The sequence below is a fragment of the Marmota marmota genome, unplaced genomic scaffold, assembly GCF_001458135.2.
Source record: "Marmota marmota marmota unplaced genomic scaffold, marMar, whole genome shotgun sequence".
In the NCBI taxonomy this organism is placed as follows: Eukaryota; Metazoa; Chordata; class Mammalia; order Rodentia; family Sciuridae; genus Marmota; species Marmota marmota.
In genome coordinates, this window is record NW_025999925.1 from 8,028,442 (window position 1) to 8,043,299 (window position 14,858).

General features: G+C 35.3%; 1 protein-coding gene across 4 annotated transcripts in view; it reads left to right on the top strand.

The window, feature by feature from the left end:
• Window positions 1-14,858, top strand: part of Zfyve16 (zinc finger FYVE-type containing 16) — a 41,853-nt gene continuing 26,995 nt past the window's right edge. Inside the window, exons 1-4 of one of the 4 annotated variants that reach the window (XM_048800200.1) lie at window positions 1-424; window positions 9,292-9,400; window positions 9,989-12,261; window positions 13,219-13,315. In XM_048800200.1, the coding sequence (XP_048656157.1) occupies window positions 9,331-9,400; window positions 9,989-12,261; window positions 13,219-13,315 (2,440 nt within the window). In that variant the 5' untranslated portion in view covers window positions 1-424; window positions 9,292-9,330. Of the gene's footprint in view, window positions 425-528; window positions 689-729; window positions 1,147-3,887; window positions 3,909-9,291; window positions 9,401-9,988; window positions 12,262-13,218; window positions 13,316-14,858 lie in introns of those variants that run through there. The other 3 variants (XM_015497848.2, XM_048800202.1, XM_048800201.1) reach the window with 3 other exon arrangements.

Here is a 14,858-nt window from a genome sequence, read left to right on the forward strand (position 1 = left end):
GAGGCAGCTGTTCTAGGCGCCACTGTTAGAAAAGCAGAACTAAAGCAATGAAGGGAGGAGCCAGATCACTGGAGAGCTGGGAACTTCAGGGTGTTTGGAGAGCAGTTCTGTTACGGAAACTGGGAGGTGATGTTGTAAATAGAGTTTTAAGTTTAAAAGTTAGGTGTTCAGAGAGGCCAGCGGCGTGGGGGCAGGCCTGGTCAGCTGCCGGGCGGGTTTGTCCAGTACCAACCGGGGCGCCCCAGCGGATCTGCAGGAGGAGGCGGCCGCGGGCGGGGAAAGGGGCGTGTAGGTCAGCGAAGGGCAAGGGAAGCCGCCTCGGGATCTGGGATCCTGGACGTCTAGTGGGGAAACCGAGTCCCGCCACACGAAGGGCCGAATCTCCCCGCGTAGCAGGCGCCCCAGGCGTAGTTCGGAACTTCCGGTAAGAAGTCCGACGCCCCCAGCTCCGACCCGGTGGCAGCGCGCAGGCGCCTGGGGCCGGCGGAGGCCGCAGACGCGGAGGGAGGGGGCGTGTGAGCAGCGGGAAGCCTCCACTGCGCATGCGCCTTCTGCCTAGCCCTTGTCTGAAGACTGGCAATCTCTGAGCCGGAGTCGCGCACTCCCGGGACTGTCGGCCGGGGTCTCTCTTCTCTACTCAGCGCAGCGTCTCGTCGAGTCCCCAGAGAGCTCCGCAGGGGGTGGGGAGGTAAGAGTGCCCAGAACGGGCCGTCTTGTCCTCTCCTCACCCCCGCTGCCCTCGCGGAGAGGGTGGGATGGCCGCTGGACCCGCCGACTTGGACATCGGGTCGGCCCTCCCCTTCCTCTAGGAACCGAGTCCCGGCTGTCGACCTGTTCCTTGCCGAACCCTCTGAGCTGGCCGGGGAATCCCAGCCCTGACCACACCGGGCTAGGAGGGCCATCAGGGCTGTGGGGTGCCGGGTCCCACCCACTCGGGCCGCCCGGGTGCTGAGCGCTACTAGGATTTGGACCCCTGGGCCCCTGCAGACGTAGGGGAAGCACCGCTGGTCGCGCTAGGGGAGGGGGTGTGACTAAAGGAGGCGACTGTGGCTCCCGAGGAGTGGTGGTCTCTACGCTGAAAAGACTGGGGCTCGACAGAGGAATCTGTCATAGCCGCCTCGAATCTCAGTGTCCATTCCCTCACCGGTGCGTTTTCTCCTCCTCGTAGTCCGCAAGGATACGATGCTGTTCTGCCCCACTACCTTATCTTTGGTACCTTTGAAAAGATGCCCTTACTTTTAACCGTTAACTTATTTGTACTACAGTAATTGCAAATTATTATATTCCAAATTAAGAATGTTCCTGTTAGTTTGAGTGTATAAAATTCAGCCCATAATTTTGATATTAAGTTCATTTTTTATTTAAAAATAATTTGTCGATCAAATTATTCTTTTGGCCTCTTGAGTTGGCAGAAGATTAATGGTTTGATTCAGTCTAAGTACATATAATTTTTCGCTAATTTTTTTCTCGTCTGAATAATAAACTGCATAGTGATAAAAATTTTGAAAATTATTAGGAATAAGGAAAAGTAATCATAGTCCCACCATATAAAGGTAATCCTTCACTGTTAATGTCTTGACTTTTTTCTTTTTCCCTCCTGTGCATTTTCTTAATTTAAGATGATGAGATCTGTATACAGTTGGATTGCTTGCTTTCCTCGTGTTCTTAAAAAGCCCCGTAAATATGACTTTGACTTTCTGATTATGCAAGTAATACATGAGCAGAAAATCTTTTGAAATAACTACATTATAGATAAAACTAAATTCTAATGTAATTGTTATCTCTAATCATAATGTTAGATAATAGTACTACAGTTTATTTAACACTGATTGGGGATAATCACATTTAAAAATTATTGAGGACCAAAAGAATTTTTATTTCCTAATGCAGTTTATTTACCATTTTGGAAGTTAAAATGCAGAAAATTTATTTTTTATTCATTTAAAAATAACCTTAAACTCATTAAATAATTTTGTTGAAAACTTTATTTTCCAAAACAAAATTTAGTGAGGATAGAATTGTTTTATTATTAATTAATTGATCAATTGTTTTTCCATGAATTGAATTTGGGGGGCTCTATCACTGAGTTATATCCCCAACCCTGTTTGTTTGTTTGTTTGTTTTGAGGTCAGATTTTACTAAATTGTTAAGCGTGGCTTTGAACTTGTAATCTTCATGCCTCAACCTCCTGAGTTGCTGAGATTACAGGTGGGGGGGCTGGAAAATTATTTTACATTGAGGTAAATCACTGGCTTTATAAACATATGAAAAATAAATTTTGTTTCCTTGTGGTGCTGGAATTGGGATTGAACCAGTCATAGAAGCAAGTGCTCTACCACTGAGCTACAGCCCCAGCCCTGCACTGAATTTTTGTGTTTGCTTCTCTGTTCTGTCTGGTGTGCTAATTTGTTTAGGTAAAAGCATATGAAGAAAATCTATCCTAGATAGATACGTAGTTGGGAAAGGAAGAACTTTAAAGACCCTTAAAAAGATTTTTGGTATCTTTCAGGAGTCCTCAGTCTATAGTTTGAGAAAGTCTAACTTAACCATTCTTGTTATTAACAGACTAGTAGGTTGTTTTCACTTTTATACTGTTATAATTGAATATAACAATTCAATTATATACAAATAATTATTACCTCAGTATTTGCAATATTGATGTGTGCACAAGAGCTGGTGTTTCTCTAGAAATTGCTTGGTCATAGAATTCTTTTTTTTTTTTTTATCCACATAAACATTACTTTTGATGCCTCTATAATTTTCTTTTTAAAATTTTTTATTTTTTATTATATATGACAATAGAATGCACTTTGACACACATGCATGGAGTATAACATCCCATTTTTGTGGTTGTATATAATGTGGAGTTACATTGGTCATGTGTTCATATGTGAACATAGGAAAGTTATGTCTGATTGATTCTAGTGCCTGTGTAATTTTCTATTGTGTCCTACGTTGGTATTTAGATTATTTCAACTAATAACAGATCATAATCTTTGAATGTTTTCAATAGTTTAGATTACTTTTTTAAATTTTTAAATAATTACTAGATCAAACATTAGAAAACCTTTTGAGGCTATTAATACTTATTGTCACATTGTTTTCCTGAGAGATTCTATCAGTTTACTTTCTGTCAGAAGTGGCTGATATGCTTTTTTAAAAAAATCATATCCTTACCAACACTGAATACTTCTATTATGAAAAAAACTTGTATTTCAATTTAGTAGGCAACAAGTCACGTTTGTTCTACTTCTCATTACTTTGATGGTTCATTGAACATTTTTTCATGATCTTACAGATTGTTATTGCCACTTATAATCCAATGTCCAAGTGTTTTTCTAACAGATTTTTATTGTCTCTTATATTGTAAAGACACATACTATAATTTTTAAGGAAAAGAACGAAATTATCTTTTTTCTCTGTTTAGAAAAGTACATGTTTATTTTAAAAAGGAAAATAGAGATGTATAATGTGGCTTTAAAGGGTTCACATAATCCCATCCCCATATTTTTAGTATTAATAACAGTTTGATGTTTGTCCTCTATATTTTTTCTATGTGCTTTTGTTAATACCATTTTAAAACAGCTTATTTGTAAAAATGGGCTTATATTATACATAAAGCTTTGAAACTTGATTTTCTTTTGTTTAACAATGACATATTGGATATTTTTCCTATAGAAGTGTATATAACTCTAGGCAAAACTATCCAGAGTGGTTTTGGGAACATGAACAATCTTTAGTTATCTGATGTCAAGCTCCTGTCCTTTTCTGTATTCTCTTCCTTGGTGATCTTATCCATTAACAACTGTGTGTTGCCAATTTCCAAATTTTTATCTAAGACTTCTCTCCTGCATTCCAGATCCTTATATTCAAAGCCTTTTGGATATCTCCCCCAGGATGTTCTCAAGGTACTTCTGACAACAATCCAAAAGTGAACTCATGGTTCCCCTTAATCCTGTTCCTCTCGTATTGCCTGTCATCTTCAGTGGTTCCACCATCGGTGCAGTCACCCATAATGGAAACCTGACAGCATTCCTAACCTTCTGCCCTGTTTTCACTCTTCAAAAGTTCTCATTCTGTACACTTTTCTCTTTCCTTTTTCATCCTCACTGCACTGTCTCAGTTCAGTTCCTCATGTTTCTTGCCTTACCATTTTTAATGAGTTTCCTTATTTTTGGTCTGTTTTCTGATTAATTTTTCACATTGTTACCAATTTTTTGAATAATCATAAATTATTATATAATCTTAGAGTATATAAATGGCTCAGTGAGTAAAACTGTTGCCCCAACAAGTTTATCATGTGTACACTTTATTTAAATAAACTTCTTTAAAACAAGAAGCATATCTTACATTTATTTTGTGTCTTTTATTATATGTGGTAGATTACTGACTCAAAAAGTACATTTCGATTGATTGAATATATATTTGGGAAATATATATAGTTTAATAAGATTTCATGTTAAAAGTTCTCAATGTACAGTATTTGCATTGCCATATCTTTTACAACTTGTTGGATTATATTATTATCTTTTTAGGCACTTCAATTCTTAGTTGTACATTACTATATAGAGATGCACGTTCAGTTTTACTTCTTTCCAAACAGTATGCTTTTATTTCTTATTACAATAGCTAGGGCTTTTAGTATTATGTTGAATTAGAGAGGTGAGAGAAGTCTTTTTCCCAGTCTTTGAGGGAAAGCAGGTTTTTATAATTAAATATCCAGTTAACTGTAGGTATCTTGTAAATATTTATCATCCACATGAAGAAGTTCTCTACTCCATAGTTGGTTGAGAGGGTTTTTATTGTGGTTGTTTGGGTACTGGGGATTGAACTCAGAGGCACTTGCCTACTGAGCCATATCCCCAGCCCTTTTTTGTATTTTATTTCGAGACAGTGTCTCACTAAGTTACTTAGCCTCGCTTTTGCTAAAGCTGCCTTAACTCTGCATCCTCCTGTCTCAGCCTCCTGAGTCGCTTGGGGATTACAGGCATGTGCCACTGTACCCGGCCTGGTTGAGAGTTTTTATCATGAACAGGTGCTGGGTTTTTTTTTTTTTTTTTAAGTTTTTTTTTCTTTTTGCATCAGTTGATATGATTATATGATAATTTGCTGATATAGTAGATTACAATGATTCATTTTCAAATGTTGGATCAACCTTGTATAACTGAATAATCCTATTTGGTCATGTTATGTAATTCTTCGTATACATTGTTAGATACAATTTTCTAATATTTTGTTGAGTATTTGTGCATCTATGTTAATGAGCAAAATTGGTCTATAACTTTCCTTTCTTGTGACATCATTATTTGGTTTTGATTTTAGGGTAATGCTATCTTATAGAGTGAATTTGGAAGTGTTCCTTTTGATTCTTTTTTTCCTGGAAGAAATTACTGAGAATTAGTATATTTTTTTTCCTTAAATGTTTAGTAAAATTCACCAATGGATCCATCTGGACCTGATGATTTATTTTATGGAAGGTCATTAATTATTAATTTTTAAAAATAGACATGGGTTTGGGAGTTATCTTTAAGTGTGCTTTTGAGAAATTGATCCATTTTATTTAAATTATCAAGTTTATGAGCATAGAGTTGTTCATAGAATTCTTTATTTTCCTTTTAATGTCTATGGCTTCAGTAATGATAAATATACTCTTATTTCTGATGTTAATAGTTTGTTTCTCTTTTTTCTTGATCTTAGTGTATCAATTTTATTGATCGTTTTAGAGAACAAGGTTTTGGTTTTATTGGTTTTCTCTGTTAACTTACTGCTTTCCTGTATACTGTTTTTAATTTCATTGATTTTTGTATTTATTTTTATCTTTTCTTCTGCTGGTTTTTTGGCTGAAATTTCTGTTGTTTTTTGTTTTGTTTTGTTTAAATACTGGGGATTGAACCCAGGGATGCTTTAACCACTTAGTTACATCTCCAGTTTTTTTTATTTTTTAATTTTGAGACAAGGTCTCACTGAGCTGCTTAGGCCCTCGCTATGTTGCCGAGGCTCCAAACTTGTGATTCCCTGCCTCAACCTCCAGTGTCACTGGGATTATAGGATTGTACCGCTGCACCTGACTCCTTTTATTTATTTTTTCCTAGTTTCCAGAGTGGATGATTAGATTATTGATTTCAGGTTTTAATTCTTTTAAAAATATATGCATTTATTGCTATTAACGTCTCTTTAAGCACTGCTTTCACTACAAACCCAAAAGTTTCTCTTTCCTTCCCCCAACCAGTACTGAGGATTGAACTTAGAATTTCCCACATGCTAGGCAAGTTTTCTACCACTGAGGTATATCCCCATCCCTTTTTAATGTTATTTTGAGATGGGACCTCACAAATTGCAGAGGATGACCTCAAACATGCAATCCTCAGTCTCCTGAGTTACTGGAATTACAGATTGTGCCAGTACACCCAGCAAGCCTTTCTTACATTTTAAGATTTCTGCTGTCAATTTCCTTGATCACTTTTTGTTCTCCATATGTTCCTTATTTATGGCTTCCTGTTTGTTTCATAGTTGCATTGTATTTTCTCTTCTCTGAGAATATTCCTTGAATTATTACTCGGCTTCCTGCATTCTCTCTTCCTCCAAATCCCTTTAATTGGCTTGGTCTCTGTGTTTTGTTAACTCTTCTGTATGTACAGAATAACCACAGTTTTAAAAATGGAAACAAATAATATGCTTTATTGAATTAAGGTATGATATCATTGTTATTGAAAATACTTTTGAAGTGTCCCTGTTGCTTTAAATTTGTTGTCCTCATATTATTGTTCCTTTGAAATTGATTTTTTCTCCCTGGCTGCTATACCTTGGAGGTTCACTAGTTTACTGTAGTGTCCAAGTGTAGATTTCTCTTTACTTATGTTGTTTGGTTCAATGTATTACCTGTATCTGTTTTGTTGAGTTTTCATCAATTCTGGAAAAATTTCTCTTACAGTCTTCTAATAAAGTTAGTTTTTCCATGCTCTCGATTTTTTTTTTTTTTTTTAAATTCTGGAATTGTACTCGGGGCCTCATGTATGCTAAGCTCAATCTTTACCAGTTCATCTATGTCTTTTAACTTGTTTTTCATTTTATCTCTTCCTTAGCTCTTATAAAGTGTTTCAGGTAATTTCTTCAAAAAGTTCTTTCAGTTCATTTCATTCTCTTAAACTCTGTCTAATCTTTTTAACCCACATTTCAAGTCTCTTTCTAGACCACGAGTGTCCTTAGTTCACAGGACTCAATCATAACTGGTTCTTGTAAAGCTCTCTCAATTCTTGTCTCTTGTCTCTCATTTCCCACTGCTGTTCTCCGCTCCAGGCAACCTCCCTTGTGTTTAATTAACTATATCCTTTTGTTTGTATTTATTATTCAAAATTTGTTGAATTTTCTTGTGTTACAAGAGTAACAGTTTGCAGCAGCTTGGAAATGTAAAGAACAACAACATTCATCATGGACAATTTGAAAAACTTTGCTGTAAAATGTTCTGCCTTAGCCAGGTGCAGTGGTGCAAACCTATGATCAGCAACTCAGGAGGGAGAGGCAGAAGGATTGCAAGTTTGAGGAAATCCTCAGTAACTTAGACTCTGTCTCAAAAATAAATCAAAGGGCATAGGATATGGCTTAGTGGTAGAGGCCTCTTGGTTCAGTCACCAGTACCACATACATAAAAAAATCCCAAATATATTTTAAAATATGAAAAATAAAGTATTTCACCTTCTGGATTAATTTAGCTGATTTTCTTTCTTTCTTTTTCTTTTTTGGTACTGGGAATTTAACTCAGGCATTTTACCACTGAGCTACATCCCCAGCCTTTTTATTTTTTATTTTGAGAAAGGGTCTTGCTAAATTACATATGACCTAGCTAAGTTGCTGAGACTGGTCTTAAGCTTGTAGTTCTCCTGCCCCAGCTTCCTACCTCAGCCTCGCAATTTGCTGGGATTACAGGTGTATGTCACCATGCCCAGCAAGCTGATTGCTTTCTTTTTATGTCATTTAATTTTTCTTTCTCAGCTTGAATTTCCTGCGAACATGCAATTAGTTCTAAAAGTTTGATTAGATTCAGTGTCAGATCTTTAGACAGGAATATATTCTATGTGATGTGTTCTTCCATATTTATTGGTGGTGAAATTGATCTTTGAATTCAGATATGTTAACCATAATGATCTCAGCAGTTTCAAGTTCTCCATCAACCTTTTTCTCTAATGGTTTTAACATTCATGATAGCCATTGCTTAGGGACCATGAATAGATGATTTAAAAATTTTTTTTAATATTCTTCTGCTCTGAACTGGAATTCTTGTCTAAACAACTTTTCCTCAGAAAGTATTTTATTATCCTAAAGTATATTTTGTAAATAAAGGTCAGAAAAAATTCATCTTTTCCTTTGTTAACTTTCAGGGTAATAGGTTAGTAGAATAATAGTAATGGGTTACCCTAACAGCCCTCCAATGAGTGCTGTGTTTTTTATGTTAGTATTGTTATTTTTTTTTTTTTGTCTGATTTGTTTTCAGTCCTTTGTGGTCTTCATTAATTTAATGTTAAGTTGTTCAGTTTGATGTTCAATTTAAGCCAGTGAGAACCCCTTTGACTTGGCTTCTTTATTCTTTTGTATTATCTCATTAGTTATTTATAGATTCCTGCAAAGTGTCTCAGGCTTATTTGGTGGAATTTATGACTTAGATCAGAGGTTCATGCACTTCATTCATCTTTTCACAAACTGACTTTTTAGTTTTCTATGGACTTTTTTTTTTATCTCTGTATGTAGTGTATTATTTGATATGCAGTATTTCTAAGTATTAGTTTTCATTGTGAATTCTTTGACCTGTGAATTATTTAGATAAGTGTTTTAAAATGCATAATAGCTATGTGTACAATGTTATGTTGTACATTGTATGTTATGTTGTATATTGTACGAGTTGGTTTTCATATCCATGTTATTTTTTTTTTCTTTTGGTGGTCCTGGGTTTTAAACTCAGGGCCTCATCAACTGAGCTACAATCCCACTCATTGGAGGGTTGTTAGGGCACTAACCCATTACTATTACTAACCTATTACTCCTTTTCTCAGGCTGGCCTGGAACTTGTGATCCTTCTGCCTCAGTCTCATGAGCAGCTGGGATTGCAGGCATGTGCCATTGGGCCTGGCTCATGTCATTTTTATATGGAGACCATTTTTTCCACCTAAAGGGTAAATTCCTCAAAGGATTATTGTGAAATTATATTTTTGTTTATATTTCATGTTTCATGTGATAGAATAGATGGAATAATATTTATATATTAGAAAATTAAATGAAATGTACTTGTTTATTTTCTAGATATACAAGAATTAAATTCTGAATAAGTCTACAGGTAGGATGGACAGTTATTTTAAAGCAGCTGTCAGTGACTTGGACAAACTCCTTGATGATTTTGAACAGAACCCAGGTTTGTTGTTTTTCCATTTTTGCCACTATTGGAATTTTTAAATTTTTGTAATTCAGTCATTTCAGATATAAAGTCCTCGCAGCAAAATTTGATTTCAATTTTAGTCTCATTGTTTTTTTCCATAAAAAGTTTACTTGTTTCATTATAACATATTAGTTTATTCTAATACAGAATGGAGCCAATAGTCGGAATGGAAGAAAACTAGAAGTTTCTTTGCAGATACAAGTTTAGCTATAAGAAAAATCAGCATATAAGCAAGCTAAGAGCAGCTTCAAAGTGAAATAAATAGAGATTTCATGACTGTGAAAGATGATATTTTCCTCAGAATTAAGACCAGGAAATTGGAGGGCAGAATAAAGAAGTTAAATTGTTTTTCAGCTTTTTCTTAGTCTGGTTTTTATAATGCAGCTGAATTATTAAGTGGAATTTCTGTCACCTTATGACATTTATATTCAAAAGAAAAAAACCAGAAAGTACTTGAAAGCTAAATAAAAAGTTTATTCCATTTAGGAGTCTTTAAAAACAATCTTTATAATATTTATTTGATTAGGGCCTCCTGAATAACTTTGTGTTTCTATTTTTGATTAGATGAAGAAGATTATCTTCAAGATGCAAAAAATGCATATGATTCTAACTATTGTTCAGTTTCTTCAGAGTTGGCTTCTTCCCAGCTAACTTCACTGCTGCCAAAGGACCAACATTGCATTAGTAGTTGTGCCTCGTCAGAAACATGCCATGAAGTAAATGAGCTTTCCTTGAATGGAAAAACTCTTGAGGGACTAACTTGTATGCAAAATGAAAAAAATTTAACAGGACTTGATCTTCTTTCTTCTGTGGACGGTAGTACTTCAGATGAAACCCAGCCTTTACACATGAGACGATGTAGTAAACCTGTCTGTGACTTAATAAGTGATATGGGTAACTTAGTTCATGCAACTAATAGTGAAGAAGATATTAAAAAATTATTGCCAGATGATAATAAGTCTAGTGCACATTTTTTGACTGAATCGGATTCATCTTCAGTTTCAGATACTCTGTGTGTTTCCTCAACAGACCATGCTAGTGATACTGTCAGAGAAGAACAGAATAATATCAGCTCTGAATTACAAAATAGAGAAACTGGTGGAACCAAAGAATTGGGTAAAGTAGATACAGTTCTTTCAGATTCTTGTAAATACAGCGAAACAGAAAATTTAAAGGATAAAAATATCTCTAGTCAGTTAGAACCAATTGTTGATTTTAACATGTCACCTGCTTTGACTCACCAAAGTTCCAAAATGTTTGATGCCAAAGATAACCTGCAACACAAGAGTCTGCCATGTGAATTATTAAAAGATGATGACTATTTAGTAAAAGAGGAGATAGATATGGCAGCCATAACTGCCACAGAATGTTTAAAAGAAGGAGGTAGTACCAGTGGTTTGCCTTGCAAAAGTTTTCTAAAAAATGAAGATTTATGCTTAAATGACTCAAATTTAAGAGATGAAAATTTCAAATTACCTGACTTTTCCTTTCAGGAAGATAAAACTGCTATGTTTATAAAACAATGTAGAAAAATAGATTCAAAAAACTTAGACCTTACAGATAATAATGATATAATCCAAGATTCCTCTTCAACTTTACATGTTTCAAGAGAAGGTGTACATTCTTCATTATCCTGTCTTTCATTGTCTGGGTCTTTGTGTGGATCATTAATTGACAGTAAAGCACATGGTGATTCTTTACCTCAGAATGAACCTAAAGACCATATACAAGATGCAGCGACTATGCACGAAGAAACGCAAAAGAGTGTTGTTCTAGATGGGGAACCATTCAGGGTGACTGATCTTTTGAAAAAGGAAAAATGTAAAACCATACTTCTTCAGCCAGTAAATGAAAAGAGGGAGGATGGAAAGGTAGAATCTGAGCAGATGGTAATCAGAGTTGAATCTTTGGATTACCCTGAAAACACCAATTCTTCCATAGCTGCTGAATCTCAAATGGAGCTTTCTGGTGCTCATGCCCTAGAGTCTCCTGATCGTTGCGAAGGTTTCGCTTTTTCAAGCAATGATATGGATGGGCAAGATTTGGATTACTTTAATATTGATGAAGGCATGAAAAGTGGTGCACTAATTAGTGATGCTGAACTTGATGCCTTTCTGACAGAACAGTATCTTCAGACCACTAACATAAAATCTTTTGAAGAAAATTTAAGTGATTTAAAATTTCAAATGAATCAGATAGATGTAAAAGGCTTAGATAATGGAAATGCCAGTGATATATATTTCAATGCCGAAGCAGGAGCTACTGGGAAAAGTGATGGCATTAACTTGATATGTGAAGCAGTTGATAAACAAAATACAAGAGAAAATGGTGGCTTTTCTATAGGGGAAAAAGGCACAATTCCAATTGAACAAGGGTTACCTATCAGTAAGACTGAGGTGATGAATGAATTACCAGTCTCTGATACCAACAGTCAATCTATTCATGTTGGGGGAGCTAGACCTAAGCAATTGCTTAACCTTCCATCAAGAATAAAGAGTTCAAAGGAACTGAACAAGCCAGATGTTCCAAATATACCAGAAAGTGAACCTAGCATAGCAAATACGATTGCTCCAAATACTGGTACTATAGATTGTACAACTGATCCTCAGGTTAATTTCAACTCTAATTATATTGATATAGAAAGTAATTTTGAAGGTAGATCTAGTTTTATAGCTGCAAATGAAGATTCTCTACCTGAAAACACTTGCAAAGAAGGCTTGGTTTTGGGCCAGAAACAACCCACTTGGATTCCTGATTCAGAAGCTCCAAACTGTATGAATTGCCAAGTGAAATTTACTTTTACAAAACGGCGACATCATTGCAGAGCATGTGGGAAAGTAAGTTATAAAAATCTTTGTCTTTGGCCTCATTAATGATAGTCAAACACTCTGCCACTGAGCTATATCCCCAGTCCAAGTCTTTTATTGTTTGGGGACATTTTAAATGAAATGTAATGACAGAAAAGATTAATTAACTGGTGACTCCATGCTTGAGTTAGTTTAAAATCAGTGTTTTTCACCTCCCAATTATGGAAGTATGTAAAGCACCTGCCATTTTATAGATTGCTTGATAGTTGAACAAATGGTACATTGTCATGGGCATTCATTACATTCTGGGAAATGAGGAACTCTTATTACTAAGTTTAGTGAAACTTAAGAATACTGTCCTTACCTTTCTCATATTGACACATCATATGTTCCAAATTCAGTCAGATCCACCTGTGTCCTTAAATACTAAATTTCAAGACCACTTTGTAGCTAGTGTTGTGACTGATGCCCAGGGAAACACTGAGAGGCAAATTGGCTTACCCAAGGTTCAGAATACTGAAACTGACTTCATTTGTGTTCTGTTTTACAACAGAGGATAAAGAGATTGTCTAAAAACTTGTCTTAGAAGTAATACAGCATTTTTTTATTTGACATTTTCCTATATTGTGTTGGTCTCAGATCACCCTATTCATTTTTAGCAAAATAATGTTCTACTTATAAAAATTTTAAACAAAGAACTACAAAAAGCTTTTCAAATGATAAACTTATTCATTGAAGAAGTTTTTGTTCCCTTTCTAATTAACAGTTGATTTAAAGGCATTTTCCTCATCAGAAATATGGTTATAAATCAGAAGTTTCATTTAAGGTAACTAATTCTATTTAGAATTATGATGATTAGAAAAATGAATTATCAAATAGGAAAAATGGATATTGGTTAATTAGATTTGGGGCCTCCCTTGTCCCTGTCCCTAGTAGATATAATATATTCTTGAAACAAAAACAAATATGGTGTTTTATTCTTCCTAGGTATTTTGTGGTGTCTGTTGTAATAGGAAGTGTAAACTGCAGTATCTAGAAAAGGAAGCAAGAGTGTGTGTAATCTGCTATGAGACTATTAATAAAGGTGAGTATTAACCTGACATGTTTTCCTCCAGTAATTGAATATATCTTAAAAACAATTGGATTGTGACAAAGATAAACTTCTTTATTTTCTTAAGGCAAGGACCTAGTGTTGAATTATCTGGCTTAGGTGGGACATCCCAAGGCTTGGTTTCTCTTCTTTTTGTTCCACTCTCACAATTAATACTACCAGTCTGGAAAGGAAGCATTCAGTTTCTGGAGTGGCAGTTCATTAACTTTTAACAGGTACCAAGTCCCTAAATGCTGCATTTCATCTGCCTATTTGTTTTTGTCATCATCATCATCTTCATCATCTTAATCTAAACATTTATATCTACCAATAAATAATATTCAATATTATTTATTAATGGCATAAGGCAAGATAAAAGTTTCCCCCCTTTAGAAAATAACCTAAAATAAGAAAAGATAAGGTAGTAATATTATGATTTCATCAACTCATAGGAGTGCCAGGCTGTTTACACATTTTGTCTCATATATTTTTTTTTCCCTTCCATTTTAGAATGTTATGTGTGTGCACTTTCCATTGTTTCTCTGGCTCTCTAGTTAGCTTCCATTTTCAGCAATAGTCTTGATAGTCTTCTTTGAGTTCTCACAGGTTTTGTGTACGTGTGTGTTATGTTGTGTTTTCCCCCCAATACATGTTTGTTCTTTTGAGTACTTCTTGCATTTTCAAAGATATGTTGACAGTTTAATTCTCAGCAAATATTACTTGGGCCTTTTTTTGACCAGACCTGTGCACTAGCTCAGGCACTGCTTCCTATTAGTCAGGAGAATAAATACCTGATAATAATTTGTTTTTCTCTTTTGAATGAAGATAAATTTTTTCAGCAATTCTCCAAAAAGCTCTGATGTGAGTCTGTTAGCCTGAGGTAAGCTGCTCTACTACCTGCTGTTGACTTGTGCTCTGGAAGATAGTAGCGTATGAATCATTTTATATTTTCATGTTACCACCATTGTTTATGAAGAGGTTAGGCTTAGTGCTCACAGTTGTTTTTTCTTGTACTGTTTCAGTAGTCTAGAAGACTACTGCTCATGTTGTTAACCAAAGCCATCTGCCAGAATTCAGAAATTTTAGAGCAAGATGCCACATAATTATCTCCCCCTACTTAAAAAAACATAGTAAAACAGCTGTGATCTTTTGATGTATTATTTGAGTTGACAAGTTCGATTTTTAGGTAGGAATTAAAACATATTCTGACTGTAAGGTTCAAGAGGGGAGAACATATAATCATGTAAGATATTCAGTAAGATACTGAGATCAAACTCTGATTTATCAAAAAATGTATTATGAAATTAGTTTATTTAGTTTTGTGTATTTTGATATCTTATAGTGTATAAGCATATAGTTTAATTTAGAGGGCTACTATTATTAATTTACATACTACAAGAAAGCATGAATTAAAAAGTTAACTTACCATAGGGTTAAAAATGATAGAAGTAAATAATGTTATCTAATAAAAAGGGAAAGAAGGGTTGTGAAAAACATTCAATGAAGGAAAAAGATTGAATCGAGGTTGTGGATAATA